Genomic DNA, 27,189 nt, shown 5'->3' on the forward strand with positions numbered 1-27,189 from the left:
GCCAACTTTCTTTTCAATGGGAGGAATTATTTGCATGGTTGCTAGCTTTCTACAATTAACCTGTATCTCTAGGGAGTTGTGAAAAAGTCTAGACTAAGCCAGGCAAAGAGGCATCTTTATAAAATGGGATAATCTCCAAAGTTGCTAACATTCCATCAAAAGCATATTTGGTACTCTCTGTTGCCCATTTCAAATCTCCCAGTTTTTCCCTACTCCAAATGGCAGTGACCGAGGGCCCGTAAAAGAAACAAGACAAAAGGCATTAAGGAAGGGAATCTGTCTAAATGTTGTCAAGAGCGTAGGGTCACCGGCTCCAAAAACAGACTGCCTGGGCTCCCTCGAATCCCAGCTCTGCCTCACATGGTTTTGTTATCTTGAGCGATTTTACTTAGCCATCTGTGCCTTGGTTCGCTCATCTGTAACTGGGCATAAGTGTAAGTGCCTATTACCCAGCTGAATTAATCATTGACAGAGGCTCAGTAAAATGAGAGCTGTAATGGTTATGCCTCTTTGGAACCTGTGACCATAAAACCATGCCTATCTTTACTTTGAGGTTTGATGCCTGACCATGCCCCAAAGTCTACCCCCCCACCCCTCCACCTCTCCCTCTCTCACACACTCTCTCTCCCTTACACACTCTCTCTCTACACACACACACACACACACACACACACACACACACACACGGTTTGAACCCAGGCGCACTTTACCATTGAGCTATATCCCTAGTCCCTTTTATTTTTTATTTTGAAGACAAGCTCTTGCTAAATTGCTGAGGCTGGCCTCAAATTTGCGATCCTCCCTGCGTGGTCCTCCTGAGTGGTTGGGATTATAAGTGTGCACCATTATGCCTGGCCCAGAATTCTCTCTTAATGATGATAACTCTATAAAAAAACGAATGTGGATTCTATTCTTTCTCCAAGCTTCCCATTGATTAAGATGTACAACGATGTTTACCATCCCGGCTTTCTCCAGCTTAAGAGATGATATTAGCATCAAGAATGGGATTGCTCCTTGTTTCTCAGGAATCTTCAACAGACATCTGAGGTCATTAAACCTCCTATCACAATTCTGTCTTGCTCTGTGCCAGTGACAGCTCTGCATCAAAAAACATCGCCAGCCTTTCCTGCGGCTGGGCCAGCTGCTACAACCCCAACACGGTCAGCACACTCACCTCAAGTCTCCTATTATTTTGTCTTCACTCAAACACAAGTTAGAGGTTTACTCATCTGAGTTCCTACAAATTAGACTGGCAAAAGGCAGATTAACAACAACAGCAACCCAGCAATCTGGACACACACACACACACACACACACACACACCAGAATTCAGTGATGAGTAACAAAGGGCTAGTTAGAATGGGGAGCTTATATAAAGATCTTGACCAAAAAAACCCATAAATTTGTATAGCAGGGACAAAATAAAAAGGAAAAGAGTGTTAGGCTTCCGCAGGCAGCCAGCTGTAGAAAGGTAAGTGTATGGGGAGAGTAAGAGGAGAAGAGGGAAAGCAGGGCTAGTTTTAGCAAGGTCTGTCATGTACTCTGCTCTGGTGCTGTTTCCGGGTGTACAGAGGCTGGAGTTGGGCAGAATCGTCCTGTTCTGCCTCATAGAGAAAAGGAGGGCAGAGAATTTGCCCCTATGTCTGTTTTTCCATAATTGCCTTCAGCTCAGAAAAATTCTCATGCTACAGTTGGATAGGGACGGGAGGAGGGGGCGAGGGGGGGTGGTATTCCGAACCCCCCCAGGGGCAGCATGAAGAAGGGCCACAGGCAGGACAGCCAGCGCCTGCTAGCCAGTCTCTCTGTCATGGAAACAAAGAAGTATACCACATTTTAAATAGTATTTATTATCAAATGAATGAATGGGTAGATTGTGGTAATCCTATTATGTTTGCTGTTTTAGGTTTTCCAAGTTTTCTATGATACAATGTATATTTTTAAGATCAGGAGAAAAGTCATTTTTGTTTTGGGGTTTTAAATGCATAACATGGCTTGTTGAGTCTGATCACTGTAGTGTGCCAGCTTATTAGGCATGGGAAATATGAAGGTGAACGAGACAGGGCCACCCTCTCGGAGCTCACTGTCTCGTGGTGATTGCCCCTTCCTCATGTTCATGGCTGCTGTGCCACGACCTTTGGAATTCCTACCAGTTTCTACAACCAGAGTCATTTGGTTACCTAATTCTGAACCCAGTAACAACTGTAGTCCATCCTGTGTGTTTTAATTATTGACTACACTCATTTCATTATACTTGAACTGTTCAAATAAATACACACTATTTTATCCCCCTGCAAAAAAAAAAAAAAAAAAAGACTGTAGGTTTGGGGAGTTTTTTTTTCGTTTTGTTTTGTGCTAGGGATCCAACCCAGGGCCTCACGTATGCTAGGCAAGCACCCTACCACTCAACTACACCCCAGCTCTGATTGTGAATTTGTTTAAAGAGAAAAGCCATTTTTAATATTTCTTTAACACCTAAGTTGACCATACTGGTGCATGTTATGTTCAATAAATATTACTGTGCTGGGGAAAATTCACTTTTGAATCATCAACAATCTTTCCCATAATGACCATCTGTTGGTCTCTCGTGGGTCAGTTTGCCTAATATCTAAATGACCAATTCTTCCCCTACTTTGATGAAAATAGCCTGAATTCCCCTTTCACCACTCACACTTCCTTTATCTTCACATTTCGGTCAGCATGCTCAAGGTTTCATGATCACAAGGATGGCATAAACATCTGTTTCAGTTAAGAATCTGGATAGAGGGTTAACCCATATTTAAGAGTTTCTTATTTCACATACATACAGAATTCAGTCACTCAAATAGTGACATATTGTCCCTAAATGAGTTTGGGTGGCTTTTATTATGGCTGAGATTAGATTAGTTTTTAAAGCTTTTCCAGTGGGTCCATTTGGTACAATTTTTGACTCTCACAGGAGAAGGTAACATAATATCATGTAAAGCCAGAAAGACCAGGATTTGGATCTCAACTTCAGTGACAGGGATCCCCAACAGATTCTTTACCTCTCTGAGCCTCAGTTAACCTCATTTGGAAAATAGGAATACTAATACCTACCCCTCGCTGGGGTTAAGATTAATTGTGTGAACAGTACCTGTGGCATTCTAGGTGTGGTTAGTAGGTATTTATTAAACCGATGAAACCACAAGAGAATAAAGTATTAGGAAAGCACCATCTCGTTGCTTCTACTGGCAACCAAAGTGTCTGGTAAAGGATACAGAAATTCCTTTTGGAGTCAAATGACATAAGCAAAGGTTGGTGCTCCTTGGGTGAAAAGGCTGAGGGCGGGGTTTAATAAGGAAGTGGCTCTCTTCCCCAAACTTCCCTTCAGCCTTTTGTCCTAAACCTGAAGAGGCTTTAAGTCACATAAGCCTTTCTAAAGGAGAAGCTAAGAAGACCTGTGCAGAGTTGTTTCCTCTTAAGCTTTGTGGAGAGATAGAAATAGCCACACTGTCACCTGCCCTGCCGCCACCGGTGACAGCTTCCAGACCAGGTAACAGCAGGAGGCAGCAGTCTCCTGCTCAGCCTTCTCAGAGGGACAGGTGGGGCTTCAGCCCTGGTTTGCCAAAAAAGGCAGAACTCAGGGAGTGATTGACTGGCTTTATTACAAACTGATTATGTCTGTCTCAGGAATCAAAATGACATTGAAAATCTAGTTAATTGGGTTTCCAGGAAGCATGAGAAAGGTCAGTCATGAAGGTTTCTCTTTCATTTCTCTTTGCTTCATTCAAAATATATAGATGTGAGGTGTTAGGAGTAGGGTTGGAGTCTCTGAGTCAGAGTTAGCATAAGCCTCACAGGCCTTTTGTAGGAATCTCCCAGGTTCTGAACCAGTGCTCAGGGTTCATTTATAGTTTATGTTTCCTTAAGTCCAGAAGTTGGACTTCTATAAAATGAAATGTCCTCAGGAGTGAGTTTTAAATAGATAGTTTAATTAATAATATGCAACCAGTTGAGTCCCTTTTTTGAGGGGGGAGGGGTACCGGGGATTGAACTCAGGGGTACTCAACCACTGAGCCAAATTCCCAGCCCTATTTTGTATTTTATTTAGGAATAGGATCTCACTGAGTTGCTCAGCACCTCGCTTTTGCTAAGGCTGTCTTTGAACTCCTGTCTCGGCCTCCCCAGCCACTAGGATTACAGGTGTACACCAGGCACCTGGCTAGTTCAGTCCCTTTTCACATGATGCTGTCCTCTTTCATTGTGTGTATAACAAGGTACAGGAGGACTGAGAGTTGGTCAGTGGCTGGGTGCTGCTGCCTGGCTGACCCCTTCCCCTGGAGCAGGGACGAGTACCTTAAAGGGGACCTGGCAGTCCCCCGAAGGACTTCCTTGAATACAAGGCTCAGATGAAGTGGGAGATCCATCTGCTGACCCTGGAGAAGCTCCCTCCTCCCTGAGTTCCCTTTCACACACTGAGCTCCTTCTGTGTGATGAATGTGACCTGAGGCTTCATTTAACTTCTTTGTATTTAGCTTCAGTTGCAAGAAGTTAAGGCATTGAGCTTAGCTTCTAGGGCAGGAAGTTAAGGCATTTTGCCTTATTCCTCATTTCACCTTCAGGATTAAAGAACATGTCGTACTTTGAGATGGCAAACAAGGCAGAAAGGAATGAAGGCCTGGAGAGTTCTAGAATGAGGGGAAGGGAGGAGGGCAGCCAGCCTCCACAAGTCAGAAGGGCCCAGGGTGCTGAGGACGGGGCTCAAGGCAACTGGACAGATGCAACTTCTGATTTGGGATAGGAACCTCCCATGGGAAAGAGCATGGACACCGTGAGTCACACTCACTTCCCAGCTGCATGTTCAGGGCAGATGGAAGTCAGTTCTTTTACTGGGCCTGCCACCCAAAGGGTCTCCATGTCCCCCACATCTGAGACAGGCAGAGGTGAAGAGAACCAAGGGTAGATCCAAACTCCAGCGTAATTGGGGTAATAGGTTGTCACGGGGGGGGGGGGGGGGGGGCCTCAGTTGTCATTTCCTCTGTGTGCTCATCTGTTACCCACCATGGGAAGGGAAGGGAAATCCAACCTCCACAGAAGTAGAAAAATCCCAAAGTGTGTCTGGCAACCCCCAGAGCTTAGAGGTTCCCTTCGGTTAGGTTTTCTCAGGGGAAGCCTGGTGCCAGCCATACAGTCGTGTTCCCCAAGGACATGCTGGGGAGACAGGAAGACCCTGGGGCCTTGGCCCATTAACAGGTTGGAAGGAAGAGTCCTCAGAAAGGAAAAAAGTTCAACAAAAGAAGCTCTGTGACCTTGGCTTCTGGAGAGTGGTTTTTAGATCCAGGCACAGTGGCACCTGCCTGTAATTCCAGTTTCTCCAGAGGCTGAGGCAGGAGAATTGCAAGTTCAAAGGCAGCCTCAGCAACTTAGCGGCCCTAAGCAACTTAGAGAGCTGACTCTGTCTCAAAATCGAAAATAAAGGGCTAGAATGTGCTCACTGGTTAAAGCCCTGGGTTCAATCCCCAGTACCCGCCCCCCACAAAAAAAAAAAAAAAGAAAAGAAAAAAGAAAGTGTGAGTTTGTTACTGATAAGGAGAAAGTATATAGATGTAAGGTGTTATAAGTAGGGTGGGGTCTCTGAGTCAGAGTTAGCATAAGCCTCACAGGCCTTTTGTAGGAAGTGAAATCTCCCAGATTCTGAACCAGTGCTCAGGGTTCATTTATAGTTTATGATTCCTTAAGTCCAGAAGTTGGACTTCTGTAAAGTGAAATGTCCTCAGGAGTTGCTGAGAGCAGGTTGGATCAAATATGTTATAAACTGACTTGCTCACCGCTGCTTTAAAGTAAGACTTAGCTATCAATTAAGCAGGAGCGCTCGCTTACCCTCCTTCAATACACTTGAAGTATCTTACACATTAATATCTTTATGTCTGCACTGTTCTCTTCACTCTTGTACATTCCAGGCTCTGGTCACAGCAGCCTGTCCCTCCTCCCTCATTCTACAGCCACATTCTGCATCCATGTCCTGAGCAAGTGTTGCCTTCCTTTCTGCTTCTCTCACTCTTGGCTTTGCCAGTTGATCGGGCCAAGTCTTCAGTTCCTTTCTAGCCCATAAAACAACAGATTCTCATTTATGAAGTGAAAGAACCACAAGCACCATTTTGTCCTTAGTGGCTCCCACCAACTTTTTTTTTTCTGGAGATTAAACCCAGGGGTGCTCTGCCACTGAGCTACATTCCCCAGACCTTTTTGTTTTTAATTTTGAGAAAGGATCTCTATAAATTGCCCTGGCTGGCCTGGAACTTGTGATCCTCCTGCTTCAGCCTCCTAAATAGCTGGGATTATAAATGTGCACCACTATGCCCTGCAGTCCCCACACTTCTGATGCTGCTCCTGAATCAGCATTTAGCAAACTTATTTCTCAAAGAAGCCAGACCCTTCCTCTCTCCACTAACAACACACACTCAAGACAAGGGCTCACCCTTCCTACCCAAGGACATTCCTCCTACAGGACCAGAGTGTACTTCCTGCCTACTATGTCTGGAGATGCCCAATTTAAAAGGAAGCATCATATTAAAAACCTCATGAATCCTGCCTTGAGAAATTCCAGCTCTGGTCTTTTGCCTGGGCTCAGCCTCCTGCCCACTGCACCTGCTGCTCATCCTTGTGACCACTGAACCCACTGCAGCCTCAATTTGTTTTCAGCTGATTCTCTTGCTTGTTTTCAATTCCTCCGTCTCAACCCTCAGTCCACTTTATTCATACCTCAGATCTCGGGATTTCTCAGCACATCCTTCATTCACAGGGTTGTCAGAGTTAACAAATAAAAATACAAGTCTCCCCGTTAAGTTTGAATTTCGGGTACATAACAAATTTTTATTTTTTAGTTTAATATAATATTTTATTTGGGACATGTATATACTAAAATTTACTTGTTACTTATAAAATTTATTTGCTCAATTTCAAATTGGACCAGATATCCTGTGTTTCACCTGGCAGCCCTATAATCATTCATTCACTCATTCATCAAATATTTATTGAGCACCTGCCACGTGTCCAGTGCAATACTAGGTTCTGGGAAAGTCAGCCAAAGTGTCTTCATATTTTGCAGTAAATATGCTCTTATCATATATGCATATGTAATATATATGCTTACAAATGTATAGGCTTTTTCAAATAAATACTTTTGAAAAACATTTAACAAGATTATTGATATTTCCTCAGAACCATCTAAAAGACACATATTCAGATCTCCCCTATTGTCTCAAAAACATCTATACCATTGCATGGTAAATAGGTTTGAATTTAAATCTAAAGAAGGACCATTCATTGTGTGTGACTGATAAGTTTCTTAAGTCTCTTTTAGTCTATAACAGTTCCCCTCTCCCCTTGTGTGTGATTGTATGTGTGTGCATGTGCTATATATTTGCTGAAGAAATTAGTTCATTCATCTTGTAGAATTTACCATATCCAGAATTTGTACCATTGCTTCCATCCATTCATCAGTTTATTCCTCTATCCCCTGCATTTTCTGCAAACTGTACTTACATCTAAATGCTTGAATAATTCAGATCTAACTTTTTTTTGCATCAGGTAAGGGTGGGCACGAAATAGTTGTCTCACCTTCAGCAAAGAGAAGATTGGTCATTGGGTTCAGGTGCTGTTGATATGATCCAGACTTTATCCAGTATATTTTCAAGAGATCATTTGGCTGCTGATAGAGTCTGGGTTGGAGGAAGGACAGGAGGGGGAAAAAAAGATCTTGCAGTGTTCCAGGTCAGAGACGATGGTGGCCTGGAACAGGGAAGTAGGACTGAGTGTGTAGGAACACAAAATGTGTGACAAAGTCAGGACCAGGCTACAGGCTAGAAGAGGGAGACCAGCTGACCTGTAAAAGGTACCTGTGGGAGGAGGGGCAGAGGTGGAAAAGGAAGAAAGGAGCATGTTTTTTGAGACACTGAAGTGACAGAGCCAAAGTTCACCTAATACAAGTGGGAAATTGGGAGAGTCAAGGGAAGACAGATTGTCAAGTGTTGCAATAGGTCAGAAATGTGAAGAAACAGAAGAGGAGGAAGAAGGAGGCTATGGTCCCCATTCATGTCACATTCCTCAAGTATTACACAAGCTTACACTCACTTACCTGAGGCAGGTCTGTAGTGCTTTCGAGAAGTTGTGCAAATTTGTCTGCATGTGTAGTAGGTGTGTTGGGTTCTGCAACTCTGCCCATTGCTGCATTGGGAGATCCATTTCTGCCCCTGCATCTTCACCTGACACTTTAGCACAGCCCCCTGCAGCTCCCCAACCTCACTTCCATCAGAATTCACCTAGCCAGGTACCATTGCTTTCTCAGGGCCCTGTGAAGGAGCTGTTCCTCAGCTGAACAGCTCCTATTTCAGCAAGCAAGAGCCTCTTTCAAATACAGGAAGGGAAACCACAATGGGAAGAGGAAGCATCCGCAGATCTGCAGGGAAGATATTCCAGCCCCTGCAACTCCTTCAAATAGCAGAACTAGAGAATATTCTCAGTCTATATGTAAACCAAGTACCAAGGCGATTGACATGCCCAGGGACATAGCAAGTTAGAAGCAGCAGGACCCTGGCTGTGGTCCTACAGACACCTATCCAATTTTTCTGTACCACATCACACCACTTCAAACCTGGACTGCAGTTACTGTCCTATTCCTTTACAGTTTTGTCCTGGTATGACAGGGTACAGGGGGGAAAAAAGGAGGGGCCTGTCAGTCCATCCCATCAATATCACTACAGCTTACTTACCATCGTACCAAAAGATCAGTAGGTGCAGTAAGAGAAGGGAACCTGGGTCAAAGTCATGCCAGTGACAGAGCCAGAGGGCCTGGTATGACAGTTCCACAGTCATGTGCCACATCAGGACATGTTGGTCCACCTGGACCTAGATATGAGGATGGTCCCATAAGATTATATTGCCAAGTAACGTCATAGCCCTCTTAGTTTGCATAAAAGCATACTGCATTCACACAACAATGAAATCACCTAACAATGTGTTTCTCAAAACACATTCCTGTCATTAATTGATGCATGCATGATTGTTTGTAGTAGAATAAAAGAACAGCTACCACTTTTGAGCAAGATTCTGTGCCAAGACTTCTCATGCATTATCCTGTACCCTCACAATATTCCTGAAAGATGACTATTATGATTTACAATTTACCTACAGATAGCTCAAGTTCAGGGAGATGAAGTAATCCACCCTAGGTCAGAAAGGTATCACTGGCATGGCCAGGATTTGAACTCAAGACTATTGGACTAAAAGCCTGAGTTGTTTTCCAATATATCTACTGGCTGTGAATTTTAACCCAGTGGCAGACAAGTAGAACTGGGCTTTCTATCATTAGAGACAAAAAAGGTAAATGTAGTCCTTAACCTATAATAGAAAAAAGCAAAGAATATTATTAGCAAAAAATAAATGTTTTCCTAGCAGGAAACTAGAAAGAAATTACTTTATGAAAGCTTGACCAGGAAAAAATTGAAAAAAAAATCAGTTCATTATCTCTATTTAATTATTTGGATGGAAATCAAGATGAAACACTTCCATTCCTGCCATTTAGAGCGTGTTCCATGTTTATAAAGCATGCCTGTGGACAAATCACTCTCCCACCAAAACAATGACAATGGAAAGCTCTCCATTGCCTCCATCAGTGCTTTTCAAATTTGCAATAACAACAACAACAACAACAAGATGTTTTTATGAGATGAAATCTTACATGGAATTCCAAATAGAGCAGGAAATAGCATCAAACCTAGACAAACTAAAGCAGAGGGCACAGGACAAAGGAGAGAGGAAGGGAAGGGTCAGTGGGCTCAGACATTGACTGGCCTCCCCCTTTGCTCACCCATCCTCTCCCAAGAAGACCTTTACCCCCTTCCTCAGCCCTATGGCTGCTTTTGAAAGGTACTGATTGACATGAGAAAATGCAAAGCTGTATTGCTGATGTTCAAAGGCCTCCACAATCCAGTCCTGATTTATCTTCCCTCCACTATGCCCAAGCATCCCCTCCTAATGCCTGCCATCCTCACACTAGTCTTCAAACATATCCTCAAGTCCCCCACTCTACTCCCTGTGCATTCAGTTCTTAGCCCACTGTCTAACCCTTCCATCTTTCAAGAAGCCCTTACTGGCTCCTCTGTTTGAAGCTGACCTGCCTCTACCAGATGTGCTGAGCTACCCACAGTCTTCATTACAGCTCTGATCCTATTCTCTTCCTTTGGAATCCATGCTCGTCTCTCTGTTCCCACCACAGTCAGACTGTGGCTATTCCATCTCTGCTTTATCCCTGGCTGCCCAGCAAAACAGAATAGGTGCACAGGAAGCGTAGATTGTCTTCACCCTCTCTCTTACCCTACAAAGAACTGATGTCACCACACAGAGAAGGAAACATGTGGACTTTGTCGTTACAGCCCACCATGTGCAGCACCAGCACCTGTGACCTAGAAGACATCCCCCTGGACGATGATGACCCCAACAGCATAGAATTCAAGATCCTGGCATTCTACACCAAACACCACATCCTCAAGAGTGCCCCTGCTGCCTTCTCACCCAAGCTGCCAAGAACAAGAAGTCTGTCCCAGAAGGGGCTGGGGAGCTGGGCAGCGGGGTCATGGACCCAGATGCCATGGCCCTGCAGACAATCTTCCTCGAGTGAGAAGCCCATACAGCTTGGCAAGAAAAAATCTTCTTGGAAAACTCTCTTTGGAGGAACGGAGGAGGAGAGTCCACAGAGTTCACCTCAGTTCTGTTTTCAGGGCCTCGTGGAAGTGGCACCTCAGGGTGGTATCCATGGTCAGCAGTGGTCCCGGTCCCTTTCCAGTGTGGAACGGCACCTGGATAATGGAGGTAAGCTTCGGGAAGTTTTTCTCTCCCACCCCCAAATCTTTCCCCTCTGTATGTGCACAACAACTCATCTCTCCCACGTGGGAGAGACAGGCCTTGGGGCACTCCTGCCGCAACTTTCCAGTTGGGTAGTATTCAGTAATAATCACCCCACTCTGCTCGAGACTGCAGGAGAGGGAGAAGATGGCAGTGAGGAGTGCCGGGACTGGTTTCCTGGCTCCACTGTCAGTTAATAAGCTTGCTGCTCAAATGCCTCATCCCCTGAGCCACACAGCCACAGGGAAGAGCTCTGGCCAGGGGCTGAGGCTGCCTCCCTCCCCAAGTTAGCTGACCTCTCAGGCCCTGCACAGGGTTTCCGTCTGCAAAGATGCCCACATTTTAACAGAAAGCCCCCTGGATTGCCCTGGGTAACTTGTTGATAAAGAGTCAACAGGTGGCAGTAATGTCTCGTTTTTAAAATACGACTGTCCTGATTTTCTTGGAGAATCAGCCCACAAGTGAACAGCTTGAGAAAACCTGTTAGGATCAGGGAAATGTCCACTTCCTGTTAGACTTGTAGACGCCTAGACCAGGGAAGATCAGGGTCAGGACTGCATGGGGGACCTTTTTGCACAGGTAATATGAGGGCCTGGCCAAAGAAAATGCAGAACCTGGACCTCTCAGAGATCATCCTTAGGCCTTTGTCTAACCTTCACAGCAGGGCATCTGTGCTCTGCACTCTGTGCAGCTGAGGGTGGCAACCGTGACTCTACTGGACCTGTGTGTGTGTGTGTGTGTGTGTGTGTGTGTGTGTGTGTGTGTATCTGAACCCTGCAGCAGACAGAAAGGCCTTCAGGCCTACCATGTGGATTGTGCCAGAGACCAAAGGTCTCCACAGACTTTCATCCTTAGACATTTCCTGGGATAAATGACATTTTGTATTTTGGTATTTACTAAAGAATCACATGCCCTTGTTTAATTTTCTGAAGTTTCAAAAGTAGCTTCTTTGCTTTTTTTTTTGGGGGGGGGAGGTAGGTTAATAAAATTAACTTTTATTTGAGATTAAGAATAAAATATTAAATTTAAAAAGCAGAGGGTTTATAAGCTGAATAATATCTGTGGCTAAAATACACACACGCGCACACACACACACACACATACACACATACACACACACAAATCTCCTAAGGAAACTTTGCTTTAAACACTTATGTACAGCTCATCTTCTCCCTTTTCTCTCTCCTCCCTTTCTTGTTTAGTTAATTATGTGGTTTTTATGTTAATTGTGTTGGTTTTACTGGGTGTGATCCAAGGGAGCCTCACATTCTGTTTCTGTGTTGCCACACATCAGGCAGAGCTTAGTTTCACCTGGTTCTTTTAACCAAAGGCTACAACATAACCTTGTGCTTCCACCAGTACTCAGATCCAATCTTCAGTGGCAACAGTGAGGTACATCCCAAGACCAAAACGTTCTGGTGAGAGTTCTCAAGATGTAGAGAAATGGAAGTTAACACGTATCTTAACCTATCAGCCCAGGTTCTGTGACTTGTGAATCTTGTTTCTCTACAGCTCTGATTTCTTATGTGGACTGTTACAGTTAAAATTAGGTTCAGGGCTGGGGTTGTGGCTCAGCGGTAGAGCGCTTGCCTAGCATGCGTAAGGCCCTGGGTTCAATCCTCAGTACCACGTAAAAATAAATAAATAAAATAAAGGTATTGTGTCCAACTACAACTAAAAAATAAATTTTTTTTTTTAAAAAAAGATTAGGTTCAGCAAGATAGAGTGGAAAATCCACACAACTATGGCTTAGATAACATAGAGGTTTACTTTTCTTTCCCATAAAAGAAGACCAAAGCGTGGAGGCCCAAATCTGATACGGCTGCTCCATGAAGTCATTAGGGATTCCTAGGAATTCTGCCCCGCCTCAGCTAGTGACTTCCAAAGTAGCTGCTCAGATCTCAACCAGTCTATCTACATTTTAAGCAGGAAGAAAAAGGAAACAAGGGAAGGTCCCAGGTGCCTAATTTCTAGATAATTCAGCTAGATAATTCAGAGAGCCTTCTTGAGACTTCTCCTTATATCTCATTTGTCACCCACTGCTGCAAGGAAGGCCGGAATATATTTGTTTGAGCTGGGTACCACAGCTGCCTTTCACATTTTCCGAGACTATTACTAAGGAAGGAGAATATGGATGCTAAGTGGGAAATAGCAAACTCTCTATATGGAAATCACACCCAAATTCCCTGCCCTTTCTCTTTAAAGCTAATGTCTCAGGTCAAGGACTGAGAAGCACCTTCCAAATCCTGCTCTCTGCTCCTCTTGGCCCCACAATATCCCCCAAAATAGACGCTCGAGGATGGACAGACTTTCTGTCCTCTCCTCACCCCCATCCAATATTCCTTACTTATCCTATAGGACCATATCTAGAATCTTTCCTCCCTTCATTTTTTTTTTAAAGTGAAGGTATTCTGGATGGGAATGTTAGCTAGTCCATCTGAGAAAGTTTTCATCTAACTTGATCTGAACATATTTCCTCTGCATCCTCTGCTCATGTTCACAGATCCACAGAAATGAGCACACTGGCTACAGGTTAGTCCAATAGGCACTGGGTACTCCTATGCCTGCTGGTGAAATTGAGATCACCCTGGTTGTGCTAAAAGTGATGAGGAACAGCCTTTGAGGCTCTTCATCAGCCTGGCCCCTCATCGTGAAGATGGACACAGGGTGACTTCAGGTGGGAGAATCACACACTGATACCCCTAGAGAGGCTGTGCAAGGTAACAGAGGGGGCACATGTTAAGCTGTCCTGTCTCATATCCTGATAAAACTGCATACTTAGCTTGGGAAATCAGCTTCTTGCCATTTCCTTGTCAGAGGCCATGGTAGCCAGTGTGGAGCAGGAGGTTCATTTGGCTGCAATAAGGTGATTTTAAAGTGGGAAGTACATTTGGTTTGGTTGTTAAAATGAGAAGGAAGAGTATTGACCCTTTTCCCCTTGACTTCTCTCTAGTTCACTCCTTACCAGTTTTTGAACCCTGTGGTTTGAACATGAGGAATACCACTTTTTTAAGCCAGGTGTCCACCTACGGAAGGCTTGATAGATAGAGCATTATCTCCATGGTCCTTGGGTGAGTGGCCAGTGAAGGCAAAGGAGGGCGCTGAAGCTCTCACGCTAGGGAAGAATGCCAAGGACAGAGGACTGGAGATTGTCTTGGCAGCACTGCCTGTTTCTCTTATGACACATTCCTCCCAGGACTTAGGCCTTGTCTCTTATCTATCATGATTTACAGAGTCTAGGATTTCCCCTGGGTATATCAATCTTCTGGCCAAAACTCTACTCCATTACTATCTTCAAGTCTTGTGAATAAGCTAGTGTTATTTTTCAAATAAGACATGATACAACTCAGCTGCTCCATATGGCACCAAAGACAGAACCTGTGCAAGCTTCTACCAGTTAAGAACTTAGTGACACATCAATAAGGAAAAGTTTACTACCCAACAAATTAGCCATGTACCTGCCCACCACGCTCTACCCCATCCCCAACCAGGTATAAAGTTGACTTGTCTTTGGCCGGCTACAACATTCAGGGGGTCAATGCCATGTAAACTTTCCTGTTCCCAAATGCTTTCTTTATTCTATACCTCTGCCTGCAAATGCGCAACCCTTTTCGTGGATTATAAATTCTTGAAGGATGGGTCATACTCTGTGTATCCTTGTTTACCCATAAGCGTTAATTGAATGTTTCCCAGTGGACATGGAGGAAAGACATGTGTGATTTTACGAGCAGGTGGAATTAAGTGTTTATTTAATAATGAATTTAGGCGATGAATATGGCCTAACATCTGGGACATTTCCCAAATCAAAACAAAATAAAGAATAAAAATAAAATCATAATGAGCATTCCATTAAAACATTTCATTTTGTGTGTCTTCCTTTGCAAAGGGGAAAGGGGACCATAATTTGGAAAACGTCAGAATGAGATACAAATAGGTAATTGTTACAAGGGGACAATCATTCTTCTGAATATTCCTCCTGCATCCCAGCTTCTGCCAGGCAACTGCCAGCCCTTTCTGAAGAATGATCCCTTCTCTCTCTCTCTCTCTCTCTCTCTCTCTCTCTTTCTCTCTCTCTCTCTCTCTCTCTCTCACTCCTGGGCAATTTCTTCTCATTCTGGGATGACCTCTTCATTCCAGGAAACTGCATACCAACGAGCCAGATGACATTCTGGGAAAGGCCACTCAGCCCCATTTTCTCTTGTTTCAGATGTGGACCCCAAAGTTGCTTCCATTGCCAACCGAGTGGCTGACATTGTTCACTCCTGGCCACCATCAGAAAGGACCCACCTCCGGGGAGGAGGCTTGGAATTCAAAGATAAAATTGTGCTACAGGGTCGTCGTACCCAAAAAGAAAGCTTAAAATTTGAGCTACAGGGTCCTCGTACCCCAAAAGAAAGCTTAAAAGTTACAAGTACAAGTTCTAAGCAAGGTAAATCTTCCTTCCGTGTGTTTGTGTTGGGTGAGTGTGCCAGGCAGAGGTATACAAGTATTCATGTGTTTGTTTAGCTCAGCGCTCTGAAACTTGCAAGTCTCAGCAGACCTGCCAGCAACATGCTCTAGGCACTGAGCTACAGTTTGAGAACTGCCCAAGGCACAGGGACTACACCAACATGATGAACCCACATGCAGAGCTCACTGCTGAGTCAAAAAGTCTCCTGCAGTGAAAGAGGAGGAAACATGAAGTGTGCGTTCAACCTTGTCCTGGGAGATGTGGGATGTCTTATTAGATTGGATCCTGTTACCAATGGCTCTGGACCAGTTTGCACTGGATAGAGTTGGAACATCAACCCAGAGATTTAAATATTGCTTTGGGATCCTATGGAAAAGGAGGGGTCTGTCAAATAGCAGGTCTGGTGAAGAACATGAAGCAAAACTGAGAAGTAGTGACCAGACTAGGTCAGTTGTCACCAAAACCATAGCAATAGCTGTAGCTAGGGCTGTAGGCCCCATGAGACTTATGGCAGCTGGGGACTCTGAGGGGAGAATTAAGGAGAGAAGGACCAAGTGCCACAGGAAGAAAAGCTGGTTCCTGCCTTTCCTTACCAACTAGGTTCCTCTCCTGTGATTTCCTCCCCAGCACCTCCAGTGGAGGCTGTGAGGCAGAGGTGGCTCCTGGGTTGGAGGCACCTTCAAGATCAAGGCAGAAGGTCTCCCTGTAACTGCTGGCACACAGCAGTGGCTTTGTCCACCTTCTGCCCTACTGTGGGGCACACACACACTGCCACTGAGGCTTTGGGTGAGGAGTTGGAGGAGAGGAAGAGCCCTCTGAATCTGCCCAAAAGAAAATGTCGACACTTTATGGCTATCTCCAGTGTAGGAAGTGATGGGAAGTGATCTCCTAAACCACGATGAAGCGAAGGTGCTCTTCCTCCCCAGGGAAGAATCCAGGGCTCTCTCAGAGCAGCCTTCCCAGAGGAAGGCAGCACCAGACTGAGCAGTCTGCTCTTGCTGCTCTCAAATAATGTGAGCCCCAGGTGTCCTGCTCCCCTCTCCCTTCACCAGACTGGCCACACCAATTCCCTGACCTCTCTTCTCTTATTCTCTTAATAAGTGGACAAATGTGGATTCCGTGACCTCAGGATTGGGCCATAAGTAAGAAATACTGTTCTCTCAGTAACTGGCCTTTCTCTGTTTGGATTTTATTCTATACCAATGACCATTTTCTTTGCTTTCTTTTTTTTTTTTTTTTTCGTCTGTACTTGGGGTCAAGACCCCAGGACCTCACACATGCAAAGCAAATGCTCTACCACTGAGCTACACCCCCAAATCATTTTATTTTTTTATTTTGAGACAGGGCCTCATTAAATTGCTGAGGCTGGCCTCGAACTTGTGACCCTCCTGCCTCAGTCTTCTGAGTCCCTGGGATTATAGGCATGTGTCACCATGCCACACCTCCAATGACTTTTCTCATCGTGTTTGTTAGCAAGTTGTGAGACAAGAAAAATCAGTCTGCTTCCCTGGTTCCAACTCTACGCTATGCAAAATGATAGCCATTTTCAGTCTATTTACCACTGGAGACTTGGGGATGGGAGGATTTATTAATTTCATTTATTTTATCCCACCTCGTTGTAGAGACATGGCATATCATGTTTATATTCCAGTCAGTTAAAAATCAATCAAATTTCAAAGAGAATATAAGGAGAAAACAAAAATAGGAAAATAAGATGGGTTTAGGAATTAGGTTAATCCCAAAATGGAGGACAGAAGATTTTTATCTTCCCTTAGATCTGAGCTACAAATTTGGCTCTTCCTGGTAGATGATACAAAGGTGAAAATATGATCAAGTATGGAATCTGTGGTGTCCATAAGGAAAAACATCATTGCTAAAGAAAGGCTACAGACCAGAGGGATGGCTGGGGTGTAGGTCAGTGGTAGACTGCTTGTCTAACTTGCATGAGGCCCTGGGTTTGATCTCCAGCACCAAAAAATACATAAAATAATAAAACCAAAATAAAAACCAGAGGGAAATTTTTTCTAATATCTTCATAGGATCATGTATCTTCAACAACATTCTTATAGTCAGAGGGGTGGGGAGGGGCTAGTGGGCAAGGAAAGAAAGGGCTATAGAAGAGTCTCAGATGGTTTGTGTCTGATTGGAAGAAGCAAGGTAAAATTTATTAGCTAGGAATTAGAAATCACTCCTCTTCCTTGATTCCAAACCAAGCCACAAGCATCGCCACTGGGAAAATTTAAGATTATTTTGTGCTTTTCTCTTCCTTTTTTTTAACAATTTTTTTTTATTTTATGTGGTGCTGGGGATTGAACCCAAGGGCTTGTACATGTGAATCTAGCAATTGAGTTATATTCCCAGTCCCTATTTTGTGCTTTTCTTGAAAGAAATAACTGCCATTTTCCCCTCAACAGATGGAGAAGACCAAACAATATCCAAAATTGTTGAACTGCTGAAATTTTCAGGCGATCAGTTGGACAGAGAGGTATGAAGTACCTTGAACTAATGAGATGTCTTTCTCTTCCATGTACCAGTGCACAAGAGTAGAACTGTACTTCAGGTTGTAACCTTATTCCTTTTCAAAGTTCTGGTTTCCACTTAGTCCTAAATTTTATTTCCCTTGGAGTCCACATTCATGCTGGCTGCATCTCAAAAATGAATCACTTTGGAAAACATAAGTAAACTTTCTGGAGCCTCCCTGGAATTTTTGGAAACTAGAAAAGTAGCTGTGTTATTGCAAGAAAAAAAAACACCAGTAAATTAAAATTTGCTGAATAGGATTATTAATCTCATTCCCCATGTAACTGATCCTCAGTGCTGTTTAGACTCTCCCATTTGCCCTGCAGCCTGGATATATATGTTCCACAGGGGACAAAAGGCTGAAGACTTCTGAAATCATATCCCCTACAGTTGCTGAACTATTTGTTGTCTGCTTATAGTCTTCTCCTAGCCATTTGGCCGGGGAAGCAGGACAGTACCACTTGGAGAACTTGTAGACTTCCTGCCATTTCTAAGTTGAGAACCATCTTTCTAATCAGGAACCTGTGAGAGTTGCTTTCAGAGAAAGGAGATGACAACCGCCCCCCCCCCACACACACCCCAGTGTAATCACAGAGCTTCTCTTAAGAACGCCATCTCTTCTGTATCCATTTCCCCCAAGCTAATGCAACATCTGTAGGGGCTGTCAATCAGGATCTGGCCTGTAGATGTTTGCCTTTGTTTTGCCAGGATCTATGGGGAGAAAGTCAGGCCCAGGGCAGCTTCTGCAGTAGGGGGAGACAGCAGGAACTAGTGGGCCACCCTACTCAGCCACAGCATGTTAACAGCTCTTCTCATAAGCTTTGTCAGAAGTGTGCCCAGAGGATGATGACCAGGAGGATGAAGGGCCTGGGAGATGGTACAGAATGAAAAACAGGGGTATTAAAAGTTGCAGAATGAAAAACAGATGTATCAAGCTAAAGAAAAAAGAACTGCATGTGTGTGAGCTCCAGGGCCACATGGCGAGGTGGGCACATGCAAAGGAAGCAGGGACTGGAACGTGATACATGATTGGAGGACAACTTGAGTTTCTCCAGAGCCAGCATTATGGATACAGAAGTTACGGGGCAATTGATTTCTTCCCATTGGAAGAATGTTTTTAGTTCTCAAGGCCACCCCTCAGGTTCAAGGGCTGCCTGTGAAAGAATGATATTGTCACTAGAATTGCAAGTGGGTGCCAAAAACTAGTCAGCAGTTCAGACCTGAACTAGGAAGGCTCCTTTACCCCAGAGGTTTTTACAACCCTGAAACTCTGACTTGGCCACCTCCTCTTCCTGGCTTCTGAAGGCAGAGATTTGCAGTAGCCAAGCTGAGGTCAGGGAGGGGTGGTGTGAAGGTAACCCTTCTGGTTAGGAAGGAAGAGGCTTTCCTTTCCATCCCATAAATTCCCACGGTCAGAAACCTCGCTTTGCCTGATGCTTTATCTTCTTTGGTGGTATTTTACATTATTTATTTAGAAACTTTGGTTCTTATTCCCTTGGCATGTTTACCCAATTGAAGACTTTGGTGGGAACATAAGGTAGGTGTGACCTTGTTTTATGTGGCTGTGAGTTCCCACTGTATGGTGGGAAACTGACACTGAGGAGGGTCGACCAGCCCTGGCTGCAGAGCATCTGCAAAGAAGCTCTCCTGAGAGGCCAGGGCCAGGTGTGACTGAGAGGGGACAGAACAGGGGAGGTGCTCTGCAGAAGATGTTTTCTTTCTGGCATCTGATTCTTTCACTGTTCCGGCAGACTTCAGACTTCCAGGTGCTGGCTAAGGTTTTGAGTCTCACTTCTTTGATTGGGCCACTAAAGAAGAGCCCTTTCTTTGTGTAGGAAGTTGGTCATTCCTGCTCAGATTTATAACTCAAATAGGACCCTGTGTCTCTGAAGTTGGGAGGAGAGCTTGGCTCAGGTAACGGACACTATCGACCAAAATCTTCATATAGCATCTGACTCATTCCCCAGCTACCCCTGTTAAATATTTGCTGAAAATCTATTTAATGTGCCATTCCTCAAGGACAGAACTAGAGGATTTTCAAATAAGCATTTAGTGTCTGCTTATTGAGAAATCTCTGTTTTCACTTGGCAATCATCATACTAACAGACATTGCAGGAGGTGAAGCACAGAGATACTAGGCTGTAGGAATGGTGGGAGGTAGAAAAATGGGAAAGGAACCAATGGATTTGATTTTTTAAGTGAACATGTGTACTTCAGGGAGGCTTCCTAAAACCCCCAGCTCCCACAGAATCCTGAAAAATGATTGGCTTGGCATGTTGTTGTACATTACCTCTAATTCCAGCTACTCTCAAAGCCTAGACAGGAGGATCACAAGTTTGAGGTCAGCCTCAGCAACTTATTAAGAACTTCAGCAAGTTAGCAAGATCTTATCTCAAAATAAAAAGGCTGGGAATATAGTTCAGTGGTGGAGTGCACCTGAGTTCAATCCCCAGTACTGCTAAATAAATGAAAAATGTAAAAAGGTCTAGGGGCATAGCTCAGTGTTAGAGCACTTGCCAGGCGTGTGCAATCCCCAGTCTCTCTCTGTGTCTCTTCTCTCTCTCTCTCTCTCTCTCTCTCTCTCTCTCACACACACACACACACACACACAAAGATAATTCCCAAAGCCCTTGCTCCACATCCAGCACTATGCTAAGTGTCCTACTCAGTTACCCTGTGTTATAGGTGCTATCATCATCCTGGTTTAGAGATGTCAAAACTAAACCTGAAAGGTTAGTGACTTCCCCAAAATTGCAAAGCAAGGAAGAGGGGGGCAGAGGTTTACAAGTCAAGACAGTGACTTCTGAGCTTCAGATCCTGTCCATTTTGACCTCTAGTAAAGCACTTACCTCTGTTTTATAGTTGTAAGTCCCCTGAGTAAGGGCCCAAGTCTCAATTCTCCATGGTCCCTGTCCACTGTAAGTGCTCGAGAAATATTGTTAAATGTTGAATGAATGGACTGTTCAATTTAATCACTTCTTTGTCCAGATGAAATGAATCCACAAAGCAGATCCATGCCTTTGTCTGGTTCTGTGGGACATTGTGCCATGATTGAGACCAGACTCAAGCCTCTTTCCATTGGTTTCTTTTTTTTTTCTTTATTTTATGTATTTATTTATTTTTATGTGGTGCTGAGGATGGAGCCCAGGGCCTCACACGTGCTAGGCGAGAGCACTACCACTGAGCCCCAGCCCCAGCCCCTCTATTCGTTTCTTTAGTGGCCCACATTGAAGCTAGAGAGTAGCCTTCTGTCTGCTTCAGTGAGCCAAGTTGCCACTTTAGTGACTGCTTCTCCTCTCCTACACAGTTGAAGAAAGACAAGGCTTTGCCAAGCAACCTCCGGGATATTATGTCCTACTCTGTTTTCAAGACTATCACAGACCAGTTCTTAGGGAATGTGGACACCAGAGGAGAATCAGAAGTAAAGGCACAGGGCTTCAAGGCTGCCCTTGCAATTGACGCCATAGGCAAGCTCACAGCCATTGACAACCACCCAATGAACAGGGTGCTGGGCTTCGGAACCAAGTACCTGAAAGAGAACTTCTCACCCTGGGTTCAGCAGCATGGTGGATGGGTAAGTGCATTTCTATTTAAAAAATGATTCTTCTATGGACTCAGAAGGAATGAGATGGGAAAGGTTCTTTTTGTTTTGGTTTGTTTTTAAAGCGAAGGGAACACATCTGTGAAGCAGTTCTCATGGATTTAGGACACTTGAGTGGCAAGAGATATACACCATTGATGGAAACATACTTTTAGTGATTATCTTCATTGACCATAAATATTTACTGAGTTCTCTCAGGGTATGCGGGGGGCGGGGCTGGGGGTGCCAAGAGACTGGTCAGATAAAGCAGGAAATGAGGAGATGCTGAGATATTAAATGTTTAGATAGATGTAATTTCTGTTTTCACAAATTCTGAAGGCAGCGGAAGTCTGGCTGTGAGACAAGGGTAGGGAGATGCAGCCTCGCGCTCCCGGATACAGACTGTGGGGGCTAATCCTCATGCAGAGATTCAGAGGTCACGGTATTTTGTCATCACTACTTTGACCCACTCACTTTGACAGGGACATTGAGATACAAACCAAAAGGCAAAAGTTAAACTTTCATCTATTTTTACTTATCCAGTATCAATCAAAACAGACATCTTCTCCTCCTCCATCCTTTATCCCTGAGAGCTCCTTAAAATGGCCATGTTTAAATGCTACCCATTGCTATATCCCGGAACCTTTGATCCCAGAGGCCCAGGAGGACAGGACTTTGCTCCACATTATCATTAATCCTCCTTCCATGAGAATGGTCCAGGGACCACAGGAAGCTTGAGTTCACACTAGGCATGCTCACAGTGACCCTGGGACCTCCAAACAGGCTTAGTCTCTTGGGTATTGGAAGAAAAGTGCAGTTGATCTTGCCTACAGGGCTAAAGTGCCCACTATGGTCTTCGTTGGCTGCCCATTGGGATTACCTAGTCTACTGTTCCTTTCTGTCTTCCACTTTTGCACTGTGCATACATAAGTGTTATCATATATAACACTTAAGCGGCTGATTTGAACAACTAACCCCCTTATGCATTGTAAATCCAAGCTGCCTTAACCCATTCTGAAAGGAGTACAGATTCCTTGACAAGACTTTGGTTCTCCCTGATCTTCCTCCCTGGATCCCTTCATGGGATCTGATGTGCTCTCATCAGTCTCTGGCTGTAACACTTCATGGCTGCACGACAGTAATATACAACAATCAAATTCCCAGCCATGTTTCAAGTGTTCATTTTTAAATCATTATTGGTCCTATTACTGCATTTCTGTGAAGAAATGATAAGTATCAATTGGGTTCACAGGCCACCTCTCATAAGTCTATTTGACTCATTAATGCTGCCGAAATGTCATAAAAGTTCCATTTAAAAAAAATTAGTGGAACAAAGAGAGAAATGAATTACAGTAGATGGGATAGAGAGAGAAGTTGGGAGGGGAGGGGAGGGGGGATAGTAGGGGATAGGAAAGGTAGCAGAATACAACAATTACTATTAGGGCATTATGTAAAATTGTGGATGTGTAACCGATGTGATTCTGCTATCTGCATTTGGGGTAAAATTGGGGGTTCATAACCCACTTCAATCTAATGTATGAAATATCATATGTCAAGAGCTTTGTAATGTTATGAACAACCAATAAAAAAAAAAAAAATTAGTGGGCTGGATGCTGTGGAACAGGCCTGTAATCCCAGCTACTCAGGAGTCTGAGGCAGGAGGATTGCAATTTGAAGGCCAGCCTGGGTAATTTAGTAAAACCCTGTCTCAAAAAGAAAAAAGAAGGGGGCATACCATGGTGGCAGAGTGCCCTCCCAGCCCAATCCGCAGTACTACAAAACAAACAGTGGTTGAACACCAAAAGTATAACAACAACAACAACAAAAAATTGGGTTTCATTTTGTGCTTCCAAGGCCTCTACCACCAGCAAAATGAAAAATCATATCTGGGGGGTGTAGCTCACTTGTAGAGCATTTGCCTAGCATATGTGTGGCCTTGGGTTCCATTTCTAGAACTACAAAAAAACAAGAAATGAAGCCCCACAGTGTAGGGAAAAGAAATACTTGCAAATCATATTTTAGTAATGATATATTCAGAAAACGTAATCAGCTCTTCCAATTCAACAACAAAAAGTAATCCAATTTTTAAAAATTTGGCCATTGATTTACATAGACATTTATCCAAAGAAGATATATAAGTGGTCAATAAGCACACAAAAGATGCTTGACACCTTCATTTCAGCAGTAGGGAAATGCAAATCAAAACCATGATGATCTCTACCCACCAGGATGGCTCAAATAAAAGCTGGTGAGGATGCGGAGAAACTGGAACCCTCAAACACTGCTGGTTGAGTTATAAAATGGTGCAGCCCCTTTGGAAAACAATTTGTCAGATCTCCAAAATGTTAAATACAGAGTTATGAGGGGCTTAGGGTGTGGCTCAGCAGCAGAGCACATGCTGAAAGTGTGCAATGCTCTGAGTTCAATCCCTAGTACCACAGGAGAAAACAAAAACAAAAACACAAAGTGTTGCCAGTAGCACTCCTATAACCAAGAAAACTGAGAACACATTTCTACATAACACTTGTCTGCCAATGTTCATTGCAGAATTGATTATTCATAATAACCAAGAAGGAGACACGTGAAATGTCCATCAACCAATCAATACAACTACATGGTGCAATATGATTCTTCCATAAAAAGGAATAAAATTTTGACATATATCGATAGTATATATATATCTTAAAAACACCATGTTAGTAAAGAAGTCAGACCATATGTTGTATGATTCAATTTACAGGAAATGTCCAGAACAGGCAAATTCATAGAGAAAAAAAGTAGATTGTTGCCAGGAGCCGGAGAATGAGGAAATGGGAGTAACTGCTAACAGACATGAAGTTTCTTTTTGGAGTGGTGAAAATATTCTACAATCAGATGTGTTGGTTATGCAATTCTGAATATAGTGAAAGCAACTAACTTATATACTCTAGCAGGGTAAATTTTGTGGTATAATTTTATTTCAGTAAATATAAATAGTGGTTCTCATTCTAGTCATCAAAAAAGGAAAGAAAAGTGAATACAAGTATTTTTATTATTTTAATTTGGCTTCTGGGGTTAGAAAATCAGATGTAGTTAGAGAAAATAAATTCTTCAGTAAAAATGCTAAAGAGGATTGCCCAAGGCTTTAACAACTGATGGCCCTAGTTAGTTCTCTATCCTCTGTAGTTTTCCATCCAAATTTTATGACTTATCCAGGATATCAGAAACCTGAATCTTAACTCTTGGCCATGGTTAGGTTTAATTTGGAACATATAAGTGGAAATTAGAAGAATGAAGAAAAAGAATGTGTGAGAAAGGACTCATTTTTCCAAACTGCCAGAAACGGATTGAAAAAATAAAAGATGTTTATAAAAGAATCTTTATGAGCAGCTATGAACTGATATAAGCTATAAGGGTCTGAAGGAGATGTGGACCTGTGCTCCCTCTCTCTGGACAGGGATCAGGGGACGATTGGCCCCCAGTATCTTGGTGGCTCTCAGTGGTGCACAAGCCTACTAGCAGCTCAGGGCTCCTAACTACCTGAACATCCCACATTTCCTAGGAGGGCATCTAATCTTCCCAACTGAACTACAAATAAGTCTATGAGGGCAGCATGATGTATTTTACACCCCCTTTTATCTCCCATGGATCACATCATTTTACTTACATCATAGATATTCAACCAATACTTGTGAAATAGTAAAAGAATCAACCAAATGAATGTATAGCAACTCCATCACCAAAGCATGCTAATCAAGCTACCGTGAGATTTTAATTTACTCCTGGCCTCTTTTTCCTCATGGTGGGGGCACCGTTCATGTTGTTATCCTGCATTCCACAACCTCTCCTCTTTTCTTTCTGCAGCACTTCAAAAGGAGAAGTTTGCAACCTTCACAGTCATGAACCTTTTGGTACTTTGTTGAATTTTTTAAAAAGGCCTCCAAGCCTTCCCATCTTGGAGAAAAGATCCAGTCTGTTAGCCCTGGATATGTAACATAAGACCTTAGCTAATGTTTTCCTTGCAGGCATACCAAGGATGTCTGTCACCTTTCCAAACCCTCCCCCAACCCGAACATACTCTTCAAGCCTCAGGTCATGCCTGGGATAAGAGCAGAGTTAACAAGCATATGTTTTCACTTCAACGGTGAATCAAACTTGGAATTTTAAGAATTTATTTCTCTTTTCCTCTTCTAGGAAAAGATACTTGGGATATCACATGAAGAAGTAGACTGAAATATCAGATTTGTCATCATGGAATATTCATTGTCCAATGGTGGTCCTGTGCACATCAGTCTCAGCAGAAACTACAGGAAAAAATTAAAATGTAAACAGCAGTCCTGTGACTCAAAAAGGCATGGGGAGAGGCTTTGGGCCTCTCTGGCTCACAAGACACAGATGCATGATCTTGGGCTTTGACGTTGATGATTTTCAGGTCCTTCACTGAGTGTGGGAAGAAGTCTATAAAGATAAGTGGTCATTCTGCTTTCAAACATTCAGAACGGAAACCATCCTCCTGCTTCTGTTAGCTCCTTTGGAGATGTCTGCTGACCTCACAAGGATGAAATGCTAAATCATGCACATGTTTACTTTTTAGTTTCTAGTACTATTTATTTTTTAAACTACACTTGGAATGGTCTAAAAAAAATGACATTTCAAGCCTACCTTTAGGAAGATGCTGTTATTTGTATTAGCAGACATAGCTGAAAGAAATTCTTAAATTTACTGTGTCCACTAGTTTGGGGGAGATACAGCTATAGATGCTTTTTTGAGCCACTTTTCTCAAAACATTTTCTGGCAGTTTTGAAAGACTTCAATTTAGAACAATAGCACCATCCCCATGGCCTTCAACCTGCATCTCCCTGACATACCTCTACTTCACAAGGCCTCTGGAACCTCCTTTATTATTCTTGGTGGTAGCATAATGATTAGTAGCTGGTAAAATAAACACATAGAAAGACTACTGTGGAAAGAGTGTCTTTTTGGTTAACATAATAGTAATGATACTAGGGTATCTGTGAAGATCGAATGAGTTAATTTACATAAAGTGGAACTGACCTTGGTGTAGTGTTAAGTGATTGCTTATGTTCCTTAATATGTATGAGCCCTCCACTAAGCCAAAAATGTACTCTTCTCTCAAAGCAGTCACTGATTTTCTGAAATGGATACTGTTCAGAATGAAGATTTTTAATAAGTGAAATATGTTCAATAGTGTTTAAGTCATGCTTTTAAAAAATACTATCATATTATAGGGTCTTACACATTTCTGGATTTCCAGCGCCTATGATACAACCTGACATAAAATAGATGCTTAACAAAACTCTGATAAACAAAAAAATAAATAAGTCAATCAGACATACTTTCAGATTCAAGGGGAAGCTGGTTTCCAATAACTTATCACAATGAAGTGCGTTATTCTTCTATTCTGTCATGTGAAAGTCACAAATGTTAGGAATAAAGGAGTCTATTTACAGATGGAGACGCCAAAGACTTCTCCTTCTCCTCCTTTAATCTAACCATGCCAACCTATTTGCCGTTTCCAAAATGCAGTATGCAACCTTGCACTTGGAGCCTTCAGAATGAGTGATGTTCTCTCTGCTTGAATGTCCTTGCCTGCCTGCCTCCTTTCCCCCTACTGCCACTAATCCAAAAGACTCCAGCCCATCTTTCCAAATTTACTACTTAATTTCTCCCCTGAACCATTTACTAACTCTGCCTTGAATATCATGGGGGCTCTATTTGGATGAGTTTCCTCCTATAAATGTTCCAAAACCCTCTGCATATATATGTTATACTTAACACA

The 27,189-nt window shown here is 43.3% G+C and overlaps 1 protein-coding gene across 1 annotated transcript; it reads left to right on the plus strand.

Annotated features, from left to right (window-relative positions):
• Window positions 1–3,405: 3,405 nt before the first annotated feature.
• Window positions 3,406–25,813, plus strand: BCL2L14 (BCL2 like 14). The gene is made up of 6 exons (XM_081309370.1): window positions 3,406–3,511; window positions 10,392–10,827; window positions 15,068–15,289; window positions 17,725–17,795; window positions 21,138–21,404; window positions 25,584–25,813. Exons 2-6 carry the CDS (start codon window positions 10,398–10,400, stop codon window positions 25,620–25,622), a joined length of 1,029 nt encoding a protein of 342 aa, XP_081165496.1. The 5' UTR covers window positions 3,406–3,511; window positions 10,392–10,397; the 3' UTR covers window positions 25,623–25,813.
• The last annotated feature ends 1,376 nt before the right edge of the window (window positions 25,814–27,189 follow it).

This window comes from Spermophilus citellus, assembly GCF_964194105.1.
Source record: "Spermophilus citellus genome assembly, chromosome: 10".
NCBI classification, from domain to species: Eukaryota; Metazoa; Chordata; class Mammalia; order Rodentia; family Sciuridae; genus Spermophilus; species Spermophilus citellus.